The sequence below is a fragment of the Narcine bancroftii genome, chromosome 9 (assembly GCF_036971445.1).
Source record: "Narcine bancroftii isolate sNarBan1 chromosome 9, sNarBan1.hap1, whole genome shotgun sequence".
NCBI classification, from domain to species: Eukaryota; Metazoa; Chordata; class Chondrichthyes; order Torpediniformes; family Narcinidae; genus Narcine; species Narcine bancroftii.
Window position 1 is genome coordinate 81,756,466 of NC_091477.1, and position 20,387 is coordinate 81,776,852.

General features: G+C 42.2%; 1 protein-coding gene across 2 annotated transcripts; it reads right to left on the minus strand.

The window, feature by feature from the left end:
- Positions 1-2,582: 2,582 nt before the first annotated feature.
- On the minus strand, positions 2,583-19,681 carry LOC138742335 (carcinoembryonic antigen-related cell adhesion molecule 21-like). 2 transcript variants are annotated; one of them, XM_069896615.1, is made up of 5 exons: positions 19,498-19,681; positions 16,639-16,738; positions 15,299-15,658; positions 10,131-10,403; positions 2,583-5,537 (listed from the first exon to the last, which is right to left on the minus strand). In XM_069896615.1, exons 2-5 carry the CDS (start codon positions 16,685-16,687, stop codon positions 5,449-5,451), a joined length of 771 nt encoding a protein of 256 aa, XP_069752716.1. In that variant the 5' UTR covers positions 16,688-16,738; positions 19,498-19,681; the 3' UTR covers positions 2,583-5,448. The 2 variants fall into 2 exon arrangements, with proteins under 2 accessions (XP_069752716.1, XP_069752717.1); XM_069896616.1 differs by lacking the exon at positions 19,498-19,681 and adding an exon at positions 17,901-17,994.
- Positions 19,682-20,387: the final 706 nt, after the last annotated feature.

A 20,387-nucleotide genomic window follows, 5' to 3' on the forward strand; every position in this document is an offset into this window, starting at 1 on the left:
AATACTCTCATTTTCATAAAACAGTATTTATTTATTTGTATTTATGAATACTTGAGCTGAATATGTATGGTTTGCTTGTATGTATGTGTGTTATGCCTGGTTGTGTGTCTAAGTGTTTTACAACAAAGACCACAGAGCACTATTTTTATTGGGTTGTACTTGTGCAATCAGATGACAATACAGGGTGCCCCTGGTTATGAATAAGATCCATTCCTAAGTCTGTCTTTCAGTCAAATTTGTCATTAATTTGGAAGCCAGCACTTGCATCAGATTTACACTTTGGAGGCATGATAAATAAGAGAAAAATTCAAGCTAAACACTGTGTTAATGGCAACGTGATCCGACTTAAAATGGTGATGGCATTCTCATTCCTTGAGCCGATGAACCACTGAAGCCATGTGTAGTCTGTTCGTAAGTATGAGTTGTCCTTAAGTCAGTATGAAAACACCATCTACAAATTCACTGAAGATAACACGGTAGTAGGATGTATAAAAAGGGGAAATGAGTTAGCATACAGGAGGGAGATTGAAAACTTGGCAAAAGGATGAACAAACAACCTTGCACTCTGTCACAAAATCTAAGGAGCTGATTGTTGACTTGAGGAAGGGAAAAGCAGATGTGAATGATCCTGTGTCATTGTGGAAATCAGAGGTGGAAAAGGTGAGCAAATTTTAGTTCATGGGAGTCACTATCTTGGAGGATCTTTCCTGGAGCCATCGCAATAATGGCATCATGAAAAAAGCACATCAGCGCCTTTACTTCCTCAGTTTTCCAAGGTTTGGTATGACACCAGAAACACTGGCAAATTTCTACAGACATGTGATGGAAAGTGTGCTGACCGGCTGCACCACAGTCTGGCATGTGGACCAATACCCCCAAGCATAAAGCCCTGCAAAGGGTAGTGGACACAGCCCAGGACATCACAGAAAAAACCTTCCCAAACATCGAGGACATCTACAGGGAAAGCTGTCGTCGTCAAGGATGCACACCATATAGAACATGCTCTGTTCTCACTGTTGCCATTAGGAAAGGTGTATCGGTGCCACAAGACTCACACCACCAGGTTCAGGAACAGCTGCTAAACCTCCACCATCAGACTAAACAATAAACTCAATCAAGGACTCATTGAAGGACTCTTATTTTTGCACTTTATTTTTTTCTTCTCCATTACAGTCAGTTTGTTTACATTTCTTTATTGCATAGTTTTTTGTATATATAATAGTACATTTTTGTATATATAATATATAATTGTATATATAATTGCACAAGTATAATAGCCCTCTACACCAAAAAGGTAAGTCTGTCTTGCCTGCAGAAAAAAGAATCTCAGGGTTGTATGCCATGTCATGTATGTACTGTAGTTAATTACACTTGGAACTACTGTTGAACTCACACAATGTGTACATGCTTCTTTGTTGGCTCTTTTCTGGACAGTCAGCAGTTGGTTGTCTATTTTTATTAAGAAAGATTTCAAACAAAGGCATTTCGGACAATTACGTGGTCATTAAGTTGCTGGCAAGAAAGGGAAATTAACAATTGTTGATGATCGTCATGATGTACTGGAAGAATGGGGTAATCTATGTGTGAGAGATGTTGGAAAACAATGGCCATATTATCATGGTGTGCTGACCAGATGGAATTGAATATCGCCAGAGGGTTTTCAATAGCTGTGGGACCAATGAAATCAAGTGTCAGTGAAAGATATTGTTCAGCAAAAATGGAAGAAAGATTTACAAAGGCTTGAGGAACAGACAGGTCAACAAAGTAATGAACACAATACACAAAAGTGCTGGAGAAACTCAGCAGGTCACAGTATCCTTAGAAGAGTAACCAATGTTAGACTTGCGTGTTTAAGGAAATGAAGACTGAACACAACTTAATCTCATTACAAGACTGGCTGAGTTTCTCCAGCATTTCTGTGTATTTTTATAACCACAGCACTTGCAGACTTTCCTGTTTCGTGCCTATTATCAAGTACATGGTTTTGAACGAACTTCACTTTTACTCAATCTAATAGTTTCTGCTCATTTTGATTGACCAATAACCACTTCAGTCATACAATGTCACTCATTGTTATTAATATTGTGAACAGTGACACTATTCCTGGCCAAGCATTAATGCAGCACATCAAATTTGCTTTTGTAACACAGAGAAAAATTAGAACGCTTTATACTCAACTTGGAAACCTCAGTGGGAATGGCCAAGGGTGCATTATTTTAATTTTGTTTTAGCCAGTTGACTGGGTTTCAAAGTAACTTTCCTCCCTTCCCTACTTTGGAAATGATTCTCAGTGTTGTGAAACTTTATTTCTGGTCACAACCAGCATTTTCATTCAGAAATATTTTTCAAGACTCGAACAACAGCTTGATATCTGATATGAATCATGCATCATATTTTAGAACAAACATGGAAACTAGTCAGTACTGTATTCCAAATCAAAGGAATATGGCCAATCTCAATGGTCAAGGGAGCCAATATTCCATAAAACATCCCATCTTGATTCCTACTATTTTAAATGAGCAAATGTTACTTGTATCATGATCACATGAGGGTGCAACTTCAAAGAAGACAATCTTTAGAACTTTCAAGAGTTAAGTATTTATTTGTGCTTCCCCATACATATAAAAGACACTCATGAAGTATTTACAATATTTTTTTATTTTAATCAGAGTAAATCAAAGATGATTGATAACTTTTAATCACATGTTCAAATGTCACGATTGCCTGATAAACTTCATAGCTTCAATTAAATTGCATTAATTGTTGGTTTCCTGTCATGTGAAATAATAGAGTCAAAGCAGGCTCATCTATGTACACATTAAGAAGGATATTTTGCACAGAATTATGAAGTTAATGTATTCAGGATCATTTCTGAAGACTTTCAAGAATTCTTCCAAGTGACTATGCAAGAGATTGGAGCACCAACCTCAGTTAAGGTAGAAAATAAAAACACCAAAGTGTACACGCATTGAATAATTTTAGCAGAGTTAGGAACTAACATTTATTTAAAAGCTGGAGTGTTCAGAGGGTAATTTTGATGGCAGTTGATCTTTGATTGAAGTGTTGTTTCTGGTGTGATGTCATGAGATTTTGTCAAGAGAGGGTCTGGTGAGGAGGCTGTATTCCAAGTTAAGCCTCACCAGAGATATTACATTAATTCTGAAGTCAATCCCTCAATTAATGAAGCTATGTTAAGATGTCACCACATCGAGTGGCTGGAGCTGCAGATGGACCAACTTAGTAGCATCCTGTACAGTAGCTTCAATGAGATGGCTATTCTGCAGGTGACCATCAGGAAAGATGATAACAAAAAAATAATACTTGATACTGCTGGGGGGGTGGTGGGGGGAGAGGGGAATTGGTCATTTGGAGAGTAAAAATAGCATCCAGGTGTATAGCACCACAATCACAGCAGAGTTGGGCAGCGTCTAAGAAAACTAGAGATAGGAGACTCGACAGTGAGGTGGACAGACAATAGATTTCATGACCAAGTCTCCATAATTGTGTTTTGCCTCCCAGGTATTCTGAGTAGTTGAACATACTCAAAGGAAAAGATGAGAAATGTGTATATACTGGCACCAGTTAGAAATTAGAGTTAGGTGGAAGGTCAAAATGTAGAACTTCTTGGGTTGTAACCTCTGTATTGCCCTATCTTCAAATTATTTTATTACTTCCTCAAAAGACTCAATTAGGCTCTTGAGACATGCCCTTCCCCTCTCAAAGCCAAGCTGACTATTCCTGAGTTGACTGCGCTTCTCTATATGTTCGCAGATCCTATCCTTAAGAATCCTCTCCAATAGTTTGCCCACGACTGATGGAAGACTGGTCTATAATTCCATGGATTCTCCCTATTACCTTTATTAAACAAGGGGACCACCTTTACAATTCTCCAATCCTCTTGTACCTTCCCTGTGACCGAAAAGGATGCAAAGATCATCACCAATGTTCCAGCAATCTCTTCCTTCCCTTCTCATAGAAACCTTGGGTATATTTCATCCAGACCCAGGAACTTACAAATCATAATTTTTTAAAAAAGATCCACCTCCTGCTGTTTCTTAATCTCAACATGGTCTAGCAAAAAAGCTTGTTCTATTCTGACCTCACCTTGACCAAGATCCTTTCCTCTGGTGAATACTGAAGCAGTTTTCATTTAGAACTTCTCCATCCTCCTCCGCCTTCAGGCACATTGCCTCCCTTCTCTCTTGTCATCTTTCATGTAAAGTTAGAATGCCATAGGAGTTTCCTTAATCCTACTTGCCAAGACCTTTTCATGCCCCCTTCTAGTTCCCTTAAGCTCTTTCTTAAGTTCCTTTCTGGCTATTATACAATCCTCATGAGCCCTTCCTGTTTTTTTTTGCTTCCTATATCTAATGGATGCTTCCTTCTTTCTCTTAACTGACTCATCTTTTTTTTAAAACCATGGTTCCCCTTTCCTATCATTGTTTCCTTGCCTATCCAGAACCCTGCTCAAGTGGTCCCTAAACACGTTCCACATTAATTCTGTGCTTTTCCTGAGAATGTCTGTTCCAAATTTACTCTCACTAGTTCCTGCCTCCTCCCATCATAATTAGCCCTTCCCCAATTAAGCACTTTCCTCTTAAGACTGCTTTTTATCCTTGCCTATAGCTATGCTGTAGCTCAGGGAGGTGTGGTCATTATCACTGAAATGCTCCCTCACCAAGAGGTCTGACATGACCAAGTTCATTACCCAGTACTCGATCCAATATGGCCTCTCCTCAGTCAGCTAGTCCCCATTCTGTGTCACGAATTCTTCTTGGACACATCTGAAAAATTCTGCCCTATCTATCCCTCTTGCAGTCAATATTTGAGAAGTTGAAGTCTTCCATACCAACAACCCTGGGGGAAGGATTCAGGTTCTTGGATCATTGAGATTTCTTCCAGGTCTAAAGTGAGCTGTACAGGAAGGATGGGTTGCATTTGAACTGCAAAAAAAAATGTTAATGCTGTTGTGAAAAATAGCTTCACTCCTCCGATACCGATGATCCCACCTGACCTTTTTAAACTCAAGCAATGTCTGTTTCCTCGTCAACTTAGTTTTGCTACGAGCTTAAAAAAAACCACAAAGCCAAGCAGAAATTGTTCACATTCACACAAACCTTTTGCCTTTCTCATGGTTGCTCTACAGTTAGAGATGAAAATAATCAATTTATTGATACATCGGATTAAAAAAAAAGGAAATTTTGTGTGTCCTAAAGCACCTCAACCCTGACATCAGTAAATTTGCACATAAAGAGAATCCTTCTAGAATTATATTAAACAATGTACAAATACTTACAGCTGATTGCATGGAAATAAACTCAAACATGTTTTAATGTCCCAAACATTACAGCCCGATTGCCAGCATAATTACCTGACAATACCCATCCTAAGGTTTAAAATTATCCAGATATTTCCCAGCAAAGAATAAAGCAGCAGATCACTTTATTTTCACTCTGGATTCATGTTTACAGCAGAGAAGACACAAACTGCCAGCACCATCATCACAGGAATCAGGATCATCAGATGGTTCCTATTACCTGCAAATGGTTTAGAAATGTTAATGAAAGGAGCAGACCATTCACATTTAATTCACTAAACTGACCCTTCCCCAGACTTTATTAAATCTTTATTTTCAAGCATTAATTAATGTGCTCTTTAAAAGTCGTTCCAGATTCCAATTCCACGCTGGTCTGTGGAGTCCCTCGATTTCCTAAAAAATCACCCTTTTCCTTCGCATTCTTTGAGAAGTCCATTATTGATCAATAAATAGTAACTGTTAATTTCAAAATCATTCATAATGCTTGGTAAAAAATCATTCTGTTGTGTATTCCACTCAAACATATTAAACCTGATTCCTGTCTTTATCACCCTTGCACCATCTTAGCTCGACATCTCAAAATTAAAAAAAAAACAAATGCTAATAATTTGTGTGAGTTTATCATTTTCTCCAAGCTTCTGTAATGCATGCACGCATTTATAAAATCATGAATCTCATTGCCAATTTGAATTTTTGTTCACCAGATCTCCATTTTAAATAACCTTGATGCTTTCTTTGTTTTGGGACATTACAAACAATGTAATCGTGCTCTCTATAACCAAAGCCACTAATTCTGAAAGTTACCAAATATTACTGTTATCACTCTCTTGTTAATACTTCTAACAAACCATATGTGAAAAATTTACCTCGAGGTTAAATGACCTTTCGAATGGGACAGAAACATGGTTCAGGTCTTCAGCACAAATATTGTTGGACTATAAAATGGTGCCAAGCCTTGGTAAACTGAGTAGAATTCTGAATAATGGAATGATCTACTGATTATGTCTCTCTGTCACTACCCCATCAACCAATATTGCCACTTTCAAATAAATATGGAAAATATGGATGTGGATGCCTTGGACACTTTGTTCAAAAGCTGTACCTGCATGTAACAACTCATCCATCTCTTTTGGAGGGGGTTTTTGGAAAATTTTTCCCTTGTGATTAAACTAAATCTTATTCTTTTCTCTTTGGTAGGAAGAAAATAAATAGTCCATTGGTGAGAGCATTCCAACAGGCGAGTGGAGAGCTCAGTGTAGAAGGAAGGGGAGAGGCTGCCAGAGAGGGTATTCTGTCAGCTAATGTCTGAGTCAACGTGCTGGTTGAATGGGCTCACAGATCATGACACAACCCATTGTCTGGAAGGACTTGCTGGTTACGCCACAGTAGATAAGGTGTAGTGTGATTTGCCAACCTCTTCACTACAAACGAAAATCTGCAAGTTCAAGTTCATTGTCACATATACCGAGGTACAGTGAGAAAGTCTGTTTTGGGCGCAGCCCAGCTACCATTGAGGAGTCTGATAAGAACAAACTCGTGAATCTTATTCCTGATGGGAAGGAGAAGCGAGTGGGACTGTGGTTGGGTGAGATATTTAACATGTTGGCTGCCTTGTGGAACCAGTGGAAAGTGTAGCAGATTCAACGGAGTGGAGGGAAAATTGGGTAATGTTCCAAGCTGAGTTGATAGCTTGCTGCAGTTTCTTGTGGAATTTCATGCTGCACTCTGATAGGATACCTTCAGCAGTTTATCTGTAGAATTTGCAGAGGAATGCAGCTGGCATGCTTTATTTCCTCAGGCTTCTGTGGAATTAGAGGTGCAGCTGCACTTTCTCGACCAAAGCATCAGTGTGGTCAGACCAGGACAGATTATAGATGTTTATCTTGGTGTCTTTAATGTGGACTGAGGACTGAACTTCACTCATCTTTCATAAGCTTCTTTGTTTTGCTGACATTTTTCACATATGGTGTGTTAGAAGTATTAACAAGAGAGGGATTGTTGTCCTGGCACCTGCCACTTATCTCCCTTTCTTCCTTCTGTATTTCGACATCGCTGTATTGTTGGTTGTTGATCCTTTTTATGACACTGGTGCAAATTATGTTAGCAAGGTGCTGGGCCATCATTATGGGTGTACAGGCAGTGTAGTAGGGGGCTGACTATGCAGCCTAGCTAGGCACCAATCTAAGCAATGATCATGGTGGAAGTGCTGTCATCAATTCTCACTGGACATGAAGTGACGACTCAGTTTCAGATGGGGATGCTGAGGCTAATGTCTTAGAGTTTGGGGTTGTTCATTTGGCACTATGGTATTGAAGGCAGTGCGGTAGTCAAGGAATGATAATTGTTGCCCAGATGTTCCAAGGCTGAGAGTAGGGCCAGGTAAATGGCATCTAACATGAATCTATTTCAGCAGTAGATGAATTAAGGTGGGTTGAGGCTAGCAGGGAGTAGGGGGAGTTGGAGGTTAAAGTATTTGATGGTAGATGTCAGAAGCACTGGACAGTGTAATTTACTCATTATTATTTTTCCTTTAGCACCAGAATGATTGTAGCCTTTTTAAAGCAGGTGGATACTTCTGTCTACAGAACTACCAATTAAATTGTTTTTAAGTTCTATAAAATTATGACCAAAGATGTATTTTCATTTTAAACCGGTAGATTTAAATATAAAGCCCATGATACAAAATAGAGGAAAGTGCTGGAGAAACTCAGCGGGTCACACAGCATCAAGGAGAGGCAAAGATGTATGACCACGCTTCGGGCCTGAGCCCTATGTCAAGGTAGGAGCAAAAATCAGGCAGAGGACTGAATAAAAAGTTGGGGGGAGGTGGGAAGGAGCATGGGGAGGACTGCAGGGCAATAAGCAAGAGGTCTTAGGTGGATATAAGTGGGAGGGCAGAGGAGATTTAAAAAAAGCTGAGAAGTGAAAGGGGGAGAGGGTAACTCTCTGAATGGAGAGGGGAGGGGGTGCCTTTTTGTTAGCTGCAAGCTGACAAAATCAAGGCTCCTCGACTCTTCCTCAGCTACAGTGATGATTACATTGGTGTTGCCTCACGCACACATGATGAGCTCATCAACTTTATTCACTTCATTGCTAACTTTCACTCCACCCTCAAATTTACTTAGTCCATCTCTGGTAACACTCATCACTTTCTTGATTTCTCTGTCTCCAGCTCAGCAAACAAACCCACCAAGTTCTAGTTACCTCGACTACACCTCTTCACACCCTGCCCCCCTGTAGGATTCTATTCCTTTCTCTGAATTCCTAAATCTCCATTGCATCTGCTCCCAGGATGAGGTCTTCCATTCCATATCATCCAAGCTGTCCTTCTTCTTCAAAGAAGCATTTTCTCCTCTACCACCATCAATTTTCCTGCATCTCCTCTATTTTTCGCACAGCTGCACTGACATCCTCTGGTCCAAGATGGACAGGATTCCCCTTGTTCTTGTCTACCACTTCACCAGCTTCCGCGGCTCACGTTATCCTCCGCAATTTCCGCCATCAACGTGATTCCCACTAGTAGACTTATCTTCACCTTTCATCCACACTCAGCCTTTTGCAGGGACCATTCCCTCTGAGACGCCCTCATTCACTTATCCCTTTCCATTAATCAACCTCTTGGTACCTACCCCAGTGCTCACCGGAAATGTTACACGCACCCATAACTCCTCCCTAATCACCATTTAGGGACCCAAAAAGTCCTTCCAAGCAAAGCAACACTTCACTTGTGAGTCTGCAGGGATCACTTTCAGTGCTCTTGTTGTAGCCTCCTCTACATCAGTGAGACTGGATACAGATTGGGAGATCATTATGTTGAGCACCATCATTCTGTCCACTGCAAAAGCAGGGACCTCCCAGTCGTTAACCATTTCAATTCCACGTTTCATTCCCACGTCGATGTGTCTGTCTATGGCCTTGTGCACTGCCAAACCAAGGCCACATGCAAATTGAAGAATACCTAATATTCCATTTGGGCACTCTCCAACCAGATAGCTCTAGTATCAACTTCTCCGGTTTCGGTTAGGTCTTTACTCTGTCTTTCTCTCTCTTTTTCTCTATCCTTATCTTTCCATTCCTACAGCTTCTCACTCCCTTCTCTCCTTACAGAGCTATCTCCTCCTCCTCATTTCACAGCTTTTTTTTTCCTTTTCTGCCCTCTCACCCATATCCACCTATGTCCTCTTGCCTGTTGGGGTCTGCTCCTCCTCATACCTTTTTCATTTAGGCACCTGTCTGCTTTTTGCTCATATCTTGACAAAGGTCTCAGACCCAAAATGTTGGTTTGCTTAAAAAAGAGCACTGCATGACCTGCTGAGTTCCTCCAGTAGCATTGTGCATTGAACTACAATCACAGCGTCTGCAGACTTTCTTGTTTAAATATTGGGTTGAAGTGGTAATTATTATTTCTCTCTGGCTCAGCATGAAACAGCGCAACACTTTTACTGCACCAGCAATCGGGACTGGAGTTTGAATCCTGTGTGGCTGCGCGGGTTTTCCCCGTGGGCTCCAGTTTCCTTCCACTGTTCAAAACTTATTGGGGGTGTAAATTGGACAGCATGGATTTGAGGGCCTAAATGGCTGTATGTCTAATTTTTTTTTATAAATTGATTTGTTAAGCATCGGAGAATTGCCTTGGAATACTTCATCATGTTAAAAACAATTAGTAAATGATTATTAATCTTATTCTAGTCCCTATAGCTCACACATGTGGCGATGTTATTGCTCTATTATTTATAGATATAAAAAATGTATACATCAGACAACAATTCTGAATTTCTGCTATTGTGAAAAAGATTTATGTCCTATTTCTCACCATTTTGACTTCTGATGTTACACGAGTTAACAATGACTCCACTGCTGGATGCACTGCTGACTGGATTTTCTATTCTGCACCTGTACTCATAATGTTCCTCTTCAGTTGCACAGTTTATCACAAGAACTGAGTCAGTATACGTCTCAATGACGACTCCAGACAAAGATATCTTTTCCCAGTAAGACACTATTTTCATTTCAGTAGAGGCAGAACAGATCAATGTTGTGTTTTGATTATGATTAAATCTCTGAGCCATAGGCTGAGAAACTGGTTCTGAAAAACAAACATGGAGATTAGGATAAGCGGATTTTTAAAGGTAGTTGCTATTTTTAGATCCTGTGAAAAACTTTTGGGAAATATGATGCATTACTGTGCAAATGCAATGTTTTCTTTCAGGATTTGTCTTATAAATTAAGTTAACTTAAGCCTGCAATACCTTTGTAAGTCCTTATACAGATCTTTGAGAAAGATCTGTATAACAAAAACTTGCAGCTTTTCACGTTTTCTTACCCACGTTTTCTCATGTAATTAGATATCCTGGATTTAGTCTCGTGCATTTCCTCACCTAGAGTTTTGACTGTTGTACAATTTACCTCAAATAAAATGATCACTAGTGATTATAATATTTTACTATTTAAGTTTTCCTGCAAGAGATTCCAAAACTAATCAGAAAGGGATTTTTTTAGCTTTCCTTTAATCACCTGTTTCATGAGAATGCTATTACCAGTGCTTCAATTCTATGTACAAGATATTTGCCAATCTTTCCTACCCCCAAAAAATCAACAATTACCTTTTAATGTGTGAACTGCCAAATTAATCCTTCCCAAGTGCAACATGCTTTGCTCATCCAAATGTAGTACCAAATATGATTTCAAAATTTTCAATCAAGGGATATGTAGTTTTATTACACTCAATTAGTGAGTGGCAACACACAATCCCATGTAAACAACTATCCTCCTGTAATGCATGAGAAAACAAAGGGCTGTTTGGTAGCTGCATGATGTTACATGAGCTTTCTGAAAAGTTGTTGAACTGGTCTAAGTAGGAACCTGCCTGGGCTGGTGGACAAACAATGATAAACCAATTAAACTGGTCCTTTTCAATAGATTGCATGTGATAAACTGATCCAAAATTGTTATATGTGGATTGTGGACAAATGTCTGGAATATTGTGGATGGTCACTCCCTGTCTGAAACTTATTTGGAAGTCACATCACAAGGGTGGATTCCGGCCACCCATTAGTGCACATCTTGCTAAATAAGCTAGGGTCATTATTAGCTAGGTGCCCAGATCAGAACTATACATAACATCAACCCAAAGCACATTCTTTCTCTCTGCCTCATGGTCCAAGCCCCGGTCATCGCTCCAAGCCAGGTCGCTACTGTTGGCATGGCTGGAGGAATTGTGGGTAAGGTATGCACTACACTGAAGCCGAGTTGTAGTACTGTGATGGATCAGTGCTTGCAGAGAGCAGCACCCCTATTGGAACAGGGAACCAGGAGTGTGAATGAAAGTCCCTGTCTGTTGAGTGTGTACACATGTGTAAGTGTGTAGAATAAAGATGCCATTGGTGTCAAAGTCCAACCTCGGCTCGATGTGAATGTCTACATAGTTGCTTAGTGATATTGTAATTGAGTATCGTTTGACACTTTCATCTGTTGTCTCCTGTATGTTCATTAAAGTTACCTATGATTGTAACACTTGTGTCCGGACTCGTCTCTCTGTGAACCCACCAAACCTGATACTTTTTCAAACACACAAAAATGGATACATTAAACTACTGATATAAAGACAAGTGTTGATATAGTTCTTTATTTCAGGCTGAAACTCGTTAAAATAATCAAACTGAATACAGGTACACACTGCTTAAAAGCCACAATATGTTCTGTGAAATTGGGTGTTATGCAACATGGATGTTGTGCAAACACCATATTATGTACTTGGCAAAGCTATTTGGGATACCCTAGTGTACCTGCAAACTTTTTATTTGTAAGTAGGGATCAGTGTGGGGACCAATACCGGGGTCTGGTCAGAGAGTCGGGCAGTGGGATCAGTGTGGGGACCGACATGGTGCTGTAGGCAGAGAGTGGGGCAGCGGGATCAGTATGGGGGCTATGGGGAGTGGGATTAGTTGGGACTGATTCAGGGCTGTGAGGAGAGAGCGGGGCAGTCAAATCAGCTTGGGTATACAGTATACAATTTTCTATAGATAGCAATCGCTTTTTCTAAATTGCTGCAGACTTTGTTTGTGGTAACTGAATAATTACAGGACCATGGACATATATGCCTTCAGACATTGTCCGAATGAACGTTAAGCAGCGCATACTTGTAGATGTGAAACAATAAAGTCCGCAGACGTTGCGATTGCAGTAAAAATTCAAACGCTGGAGGAGCACAGAGTTCATAAGAGGTAAAGATATATAGCCAACATTTCCCACCTGAGCCCTTCAAGATATGAGTAAAAAGAGGCAGGCATCTGAATAAAAAGGCTGTGGAGAAGGTAAGAATGAAAAGGGAAAAGAGCACAGGCCAACAGGCAAAAGTCCATAATTTGATATGGATGGGAGGATAAGAGGGGAAAGGTGAGAACTGATTGGGGGAGAGGGTGGCTCTGTGAATACAGAGCTGGAGGGAAAGGACAGAGGGAAATATGGGAGGGTGGGGGAGCTAATGGAAACCAAAGAAGTCAATTAACAATTAATTAACAATTACAGCACGGAAAGAGGCCATTAGGCCCTTCTAGTCCGCACTGAACCAAACACCCCTTTCTAGCCCCACCTCCCTGCACAATGCCCATAACCCTCCATCTTCTTCTCATCCATATACCTGTCCAACCTTTTCTTAAATAATACAATTGACTCCGCCGCCACTATTTCTCCCGGAAGATCATTCCACACGGCTACCACTCTCTGAGTAAAGAAGTTCCCCCTCATGTTACCTCTAAACCTCTGCCCCTTAATTCTTAACTCACGTCCTCTTGTTTTAATCTTTCCTCCTCTTAACGGAAATAGTCTATCCACATCCACTCTGTCTATCCCTTTCATAATCTTAAATACTTCTATCAAATCCCCTCTCAACCTTCTACGCTCCAAAGAATAAAGACCTAATCTGTCCAATCTCTCCCTATACTCTAGATGCTTAAACCCAGGTAACATTCTGGTAAACCTTCTCTGCACTCTCTCCACTCTGTTTATACCCTTCCTATAATTAGGCGACCAGAACTACACACAGAACTCCAAATTAGACTGCACCAACGTCTTATACAATCTCAACATCACCTCCCAACTCCTATATTCCATGCAATGATTGATAATTGTTAATGTCACCAGAATATGAACTATTATTCCTTCAATATGCGGGTGGTCTCAGTCTGGCAGTAGGAGACCATGATCAGACATGTTGGCAAGGAATGGCAGGAATTGAAATTGGTAGTCACTGGGAGATCCACACTATTGCAATGGAGATGGAAAAGGTGTGTTACGAAGCGATCTCCCAGTCTGCGTCCGGACTCTCTGATGTAGGCCACAATGGGAGTGCTGGATGTAGTAAATGATCCCTGAAGATTCACAAATGAAGTGTTACTTTTCTTGGAAGAACTATTTGGGGCCCTGAATGGTGGTGAGGGACAAGGTGCAGTCACAGGGTCAGTTACCAAGATGGCGATTGGTGAGGAGTGGTCCCTGTTGAAAGCAGAAAGGGAAGGAGAGAGGAAGACACATCTGTTGGTGGAATCATGTGGTGGAAATGGTGGAGTATCATGTATTGGATGCAGAGGCTTGTGGGGTGACAGGTTAGGACAAGGGAAATCCTGTTTTTGATGCACACATGGGGAAAAGGGCGCCAGGGGAGATGTGAGGGTAATGGTGGATATGCAGGTGAGGGCCAAGTTGATGGTAGTAGAGAGGAAGACATCTTTTTTGAAGAAGGTGGATATTTCATATGATCTTGCATGGAAGACCTTGCCCTGGAAGTAGATGCTATGGAGACGGAGGAATTACAAGAAAGGAATAGAATCCTTACAGGAAACAAGGTGTGAAAAAGTGTAGTTGAGATGGCTGTAGGAGTTGGTGGGTTTGTAGAAAATGTTTGTCGGGAGTTTGTCTCCTGTGATGGCAAAAGAGAGTTTGAGAAAGGAGAGGGTGTTGTTAAAAATGGACTATATGAATTTGTGGTCAGGGTGGAAGTTGGCAGCAAAATGAATAAAGTCAACGAGCTCTCGGGTACATGTGCCTACATCAATGTAGTTGTTGACAAAGTGGAGGAAAAGTTGAGGGTGTGTAGATTTTGTAGCATAGATTCGGCACCTTGCAAACAAGAGGGTGGCATGGTTAGTGTAGTAATTAGTGCAATGCTGTTACAGCGCCAGCAATTGGGACCATGGTTAAAATCCCACGCTGTCTGTAAGGAGTTTGTTTGTTCTCCCCATGTTTGTGTGGGTTTTCTCCCACCATTCAAAACATACTGGGAATTGTAGGTTAATTGGGTGTAATTATGGGCCAAAAGGGCTGGTTACCATGCTGTATGTTAAAATTTACATTACAAATTTTTTAAAAAGGCAAGTACAGCTGGGGCCCTTGCAGGAACACTTGGCTACCTCTTTGACTTTGTAAAAATGGGATGAGTCAAAGGAGAAGTTATGGATGGTGAGGACAAGTTCTGCCTGCAGAGTTGAGTGGCATACTGCCCCTCTACACACCACTATCATTGTCAAGGAAGAATCAAATCACTGAGGCTTTCGGTATGGGAGATGGAAGTGTATTGCCATTGGATATCTGTTGGGAAGAGGTTGAAGTGTGGGAGGACATGTGAAGTATTGCAGATGTAGGTGGGGAGGTACTGAATTGGGGGGAGGGAGGGAAAGAAAAATGGAATCGAGGGAAGTGGAGATGACCTCTCCTCTCCTCCCATCCATGTCCAATCATGTTTTTTTTTTTACCTGTTTGCCTTGTGTTCTTCCCCCTGCCCTTTCTTCCCTCCTCGCCCAGCTTTTTTTAACTGAGGAACCCATCTGCTTTTTGCTCATACCTTGAAGAAGGCTTCGGTTATATATCTTTTCCTCTTATGGAGGCTGTGTGACCTGGTGAGTTCCTCCAGCAATTTTGTGTCTTTTTTTTATGTACACACAGAATGTACATTTTCTAAATATTCATATTTCAGAGTGAACTTACCATATACTTGAATCTTGAAAGTGCTTTGATCATGGTTCTTCAGTTCTGACCCATAGTAGTCAATTCGTATTTGATACACTCCACTGTCATGAACTTGTACATCATTTAAGATCACAGATTCATTTTCGACTGTAGTTCTGTTTTGGTATAGTGGGTGCACATTAAGGAGCTTCCCTAGACTGGATTGCCATGTAAAAATTTTTAAAAACCGTGGAAATCTTATTCTTAAGATGACTTCATACTGATCTTCCTTGCTTTGGCACTCGATGGGAAATATCACCATTTTTCCTGCAGTGACATTTGTAATGACATCGGGTCTGGCATACAATGCCCCTCTACACACCACTATCAAAAGGAACACTGGAAAATAAGCAGAAATTCAGAAGCAAAATACATAGATATTGCAAACCTATAATTGCCAATGACTGTCACTGCAAGGAATTTCCTGTCTCTGAATGCAAGGTTGGTTTAATGGGCAAGTAGTGTCTCAGTCAATAGGGGCCTTGGGTAACCCAGGACACCTATAATTTTTAAGCAGTTTTGACTGGTGACATTACTGCTCAGTTTTCCTTGATGCATTGTAATACAATGGAGCAGTGTGTAGGCAGTTTGAAGCAATAATAATAATGAGTTTATTGTCATATACATTGATCAATATACATATGCACCAAAATTCTTACTTGCTGGAGCTGAATGCGTACTTGTAAAGAAAAGCCATAATAGTAAACTATTTGAATTAAATTAAAAGAAGAAATAAATGCACAAGATTGACAATAAATAATCGCAGTAATCCTATGGGACTTGGTTCCCATTCACGTTGGGTTTGAGTTCCATCTGATTTCAGATGGGACACCAGCGACCAGGTTCAGCCTTTTATCAAGTTTTCACAGACACAACACATTATATGATCTGTTGAACTGTCATTTCTATTTCAACCTCCCTCTCATATTTTATTCTTGACAGACAGGTATATGTTTGTGAATTTGATAGATTCTCAAATAAAACTAATATTACTGAGGACAGGGGTTATTGAGATTAAATGTAGGAAAAATAAAATGTCCAGCTTCCTGACCAAGGGCAGAGGAAATCTTTTACCTCTGAGAAGAAATCATTTTAAATTATCTCTGAATATCTTCAACTAAATGTAGAAATACAGGATATGCTCGTACTACTGGCGAGAAAAAAAAATATACTTCAAATCAATGATTTTCCTCACACCTACCAGTTATTCATTACAATGGAAGACGTTTGGTTTTTTTACAACCAGCACATTTTGTCAGATGTTGAATATGCACAAGGTACTTTGTAGAACAAAGCAAGCCAAACTTTATTAACATTACCTGAATAAAGTTTGAATATGTTGACATTTAATGACTCTGAGACTTCCATAGTATATCACTGCTATGTACCCTTCTTTTTTTTTCCCGAGTGCCAAGTGATCTTAAAAGAAAAAAAAACACAGAATCTTAGTGAGTTTGATTCACTTATTTCCAGTAAACATCATCTATATATCCATGAATAAAGTGTTTTGATCTTGTGGATCCTGCCACTTCAAAGTGCTCTCTGTCTGATGAGGCAGTTTTGATATTGAGACATACTTTGAATATTAAACAAAGACAAGATGTCATTTCCCATAAAGGATACTGTAATAATAACCAGTCAATCATTTTTCACAGTGCAGTGGATGCACCAGACGCTGGGTTTCATCTTGACCTGCATTTTCACAGTGCAGAGCTTGCACACTCCCACTGTGACTGCATGGATTTTTTTTTTTTTTTTTATTTTATTTTTTTTTTTTTTTTACAGGGGCTTTGGTCTATAACCACTTTGCCCTAATGTGAAACTGACTAGCAGAATCAGGCAGTGTTGATGAGAATGTGGAGATAATTTTTTAAAAATGGAACTCCTGATGGTGCTTGTAAAGTGGTGGCTGGTGGTAGCTAGGCTACCTTTATTAAAAAAGATTCAGTCTACACCATCTTGACTTCATGCCATCAAGCTGCAGCGTACATATGCAGGCTTATCCTCCAAGTCGGAGGCTGTGCTCCAAATGGTAAACACACTGCAACATCTTGATGTAAGAGTTTGTAAGTTTGGGAGTTGGTATTGCAGAAGCCTAGACAGTAACTAGTCCGGACAGAGAACCCAGCCAAGTATTAAAAATCTGTGCTGACCAACTTATTTACGGATATCTTCAACATCTCACTCTGTCAGGGAGTGCCCTGCAACGACTCATTGCCAAGCTTCTACCTCACACATCATTTCCTGAAAATTACATCCCTTAATTTCTTTCATATCCAGAAATATAATGATATCTATTTTGAATACAATCAGTGACTAACACGCCAAAGTCACTGGAATAAATAATTTTTAAGATTCCCCCTACTGTCTGTGGACATTTCTCCTTTTATTCCTGTGTTCAAATTCTCACTGGTTGTGATACCTTGAAGAACATTTCCAGATTACTAATCAAGTTTAAGTTTCACTGCCACCTTTGAGCAATTTGAGCCCTGGTAATTTCACCGTTCTGCAGCACATTGAAGTTCAAAAATCATTCAGAGAAGTGAAAGAGCGAGCTGAAAGTAAGAGAAAGGTTTTCGACCTGAAATGTTAATGGCTTTTCTTCCCACAGGTGCAGCCTAATCTGCGGGCTGTCCAACATTTTCCGTTTTGTTTCATTTAGATTTCAAGCAGCTAGATATTAAATAAACATAATTTGTGGGCTGAATATTGATGCAGTGCCTTTCCCAGTTTGGGACTGCATTTTTCAAGGGAAAACTCTTTTCAGCATCCTGTTTGCCCTTCAGTTAATATCTGCACAATATTGTTATCAACACAAATATTTTTCTCTATTTCCATCTCAGCTCTCTGTGGCCTCCATTCATTTATTCAGTCTCACTCCCTTTCTGTCCATCCCTTCCCTCACATTCCATCCTGGACCCTCTCCCCCATCCACCTCTGACACTCGTTCTTCTCACCTCTGCCAAAATCTCTCCCCCTCCAGTGCTCCCACTCCTTTTCCCCTTCCACGTCTTCATCCTCTCTCAACCCTCTCCCATACTTTCTCCCTTGCCCCACCCCTCTTTCTTTCACCGTCTCCACCCCTCTCCCTTTTCTCCAATCCCCTCCTCCTCCTCCACTTTTCCCACCTCCTCTCACCCCCAATTCCACCTCATCTCCCCTTTACCCCTCACACCTCTTTCACCACTTCTTTCCTCTCTCCTCCTCCACCACTCTCCCCTTAAGCACCTGTTTCCCTCTCCACCCCCATCTAAACTTCCACTCGACTCTTTTCTACACTCCCTCTCCAGACCCCTCCCACCCACCCTCTCCAGACCCCTCCCACCCACCCTCTCCAGACCCCTCCCACCCACCCTCTCCAGACCCCTCCCACCCACCCTCTCCAGACCCCTCCCACCCACCCTCTCCAGACCCCTCCCACCCACCCTCTCCAGACCCCTCCCACCCACCCTCTCCAGACCCCTCCCACCCACCCTCTCCAGACCCCTCCCACCCACCCACCCTCTCCAGACCCCTCCCACCCACCCTCTCCAGACCCCTCCCACCCACCCTCTCCAGACCCCTCCCACCCTCTCCTTCTCTGCCCCATCCCTCTCCAGCCACTTCTTCCTTCTTCAACCCCTCTCTTCCTCTTCACCCCACCACTCTCTTCCATGTCCATTCAGACTCCCTTGCTCCACACCTCTCTCTCTCCAGACGGTTTCTCCTTCTGCATTTCCATTCTCCACTGCACCCACCCTCCCCCTCTCCAATTCCCAAACTCCCTCTCCATCCACCATTCTCACTCTCCTCCACATTTCCCCCTCTCTCCACCCCACTCTCTCCCTCGCCAACCCACCTCTTCCTTCTCCAACTGCCCTCTCCCTCACTCTGCAACCACCTATCTCTCCCTCCCTGCCTGCCACTCTCCTCTCTCTCTGTACCCCTTCACACTCCATCTCTACCTCCTCTCCATATCCCTCTCCCACTCCATCCCCCTCACTCCCACTCCTCCACCTCTTTTCTCTCTCCCGCTCCCTCCTCCAATACCCCTCTCCCCCCCCTCTCTAACGAACTCCCCTCTCCCTCTCGATATAATTTCTCCACCTGGACAGAAAGCAATTGGGAGACATTGAGCAGTGGGAGAAGGAGCAGAGTCCCAGTGACAGCCAGTCTGAACTCCACGTCCCAGGACTTACCCTGTTCGAGTCCGTGTCTCGATCAGACTGGCCACTGCAAGATGTGTCCTCAATAGCCTTGAATGCACCCAATTCCCGTTCTGTCAACCACGAGGTCTGCAGACTTTGGTCTTTCAGTTCCTTGTTTGCGCGGGTTTCTGCTTTTCACGATTTCGCGCCAAATTCCATCCGGGAAGCCGGGATGTCCATACACCACCCCCCCCCCCGCCCCCCGCCCCCCGCCCCCCCAATCCTTCTGCTATTGGCAGAAACATTCTCATTATAATATAGACCTAATTCATGCTGAATTCTGCCAGCGGTGGATGGGTCCTGTCAAGACCACATCTGTGCAGAGAAGAGTGCAGGTTTGGGGGGGGGGGAGAGGGACGGAGGTGGGGGGGAGGAGACGGAGGGTGGGGGGGGGGGAGAGGGACGGAGGTGGGGGGGGGAGAGGGACGGAGGGGGGGGGGAGAGGGACGGAGGAGGGGGGGGAGAGGGACGGAGGTGGGGGGGGGAGAGGGACGGAGGGGGGGGGGAGAGGGACGGAGATGGGGGGGGAGAGGGACGGAGGTGGGGGGGGAGAGGGACGGAGGTGGGGGGGGGGAGAGGGACGGAGGTGGGGGGGGGGAGAGGGACGGAGGTGGGGGGGGAGAGGGACGGAGGTGGGGGGAAGAGGAGGGAGGGGGAAAGGGCGGGGAGAAGAAAGGATGGTAACTGCAACTAGAGAACAAATGTCACTAAGTAACACATTAATGGGAAAGGATTCACACTATGGATGTGAAAAGACATTGAATGTTTTGTTTTTGTAAATAATTTATTGTGAAAAGTCTATTTTGGGAGGGAAAAGCCTGAATAAAAAGGAGCGGGGGGGGGGGGGGCGTGGAGAGGGATTAGAAGTCGTTGTACTGCTG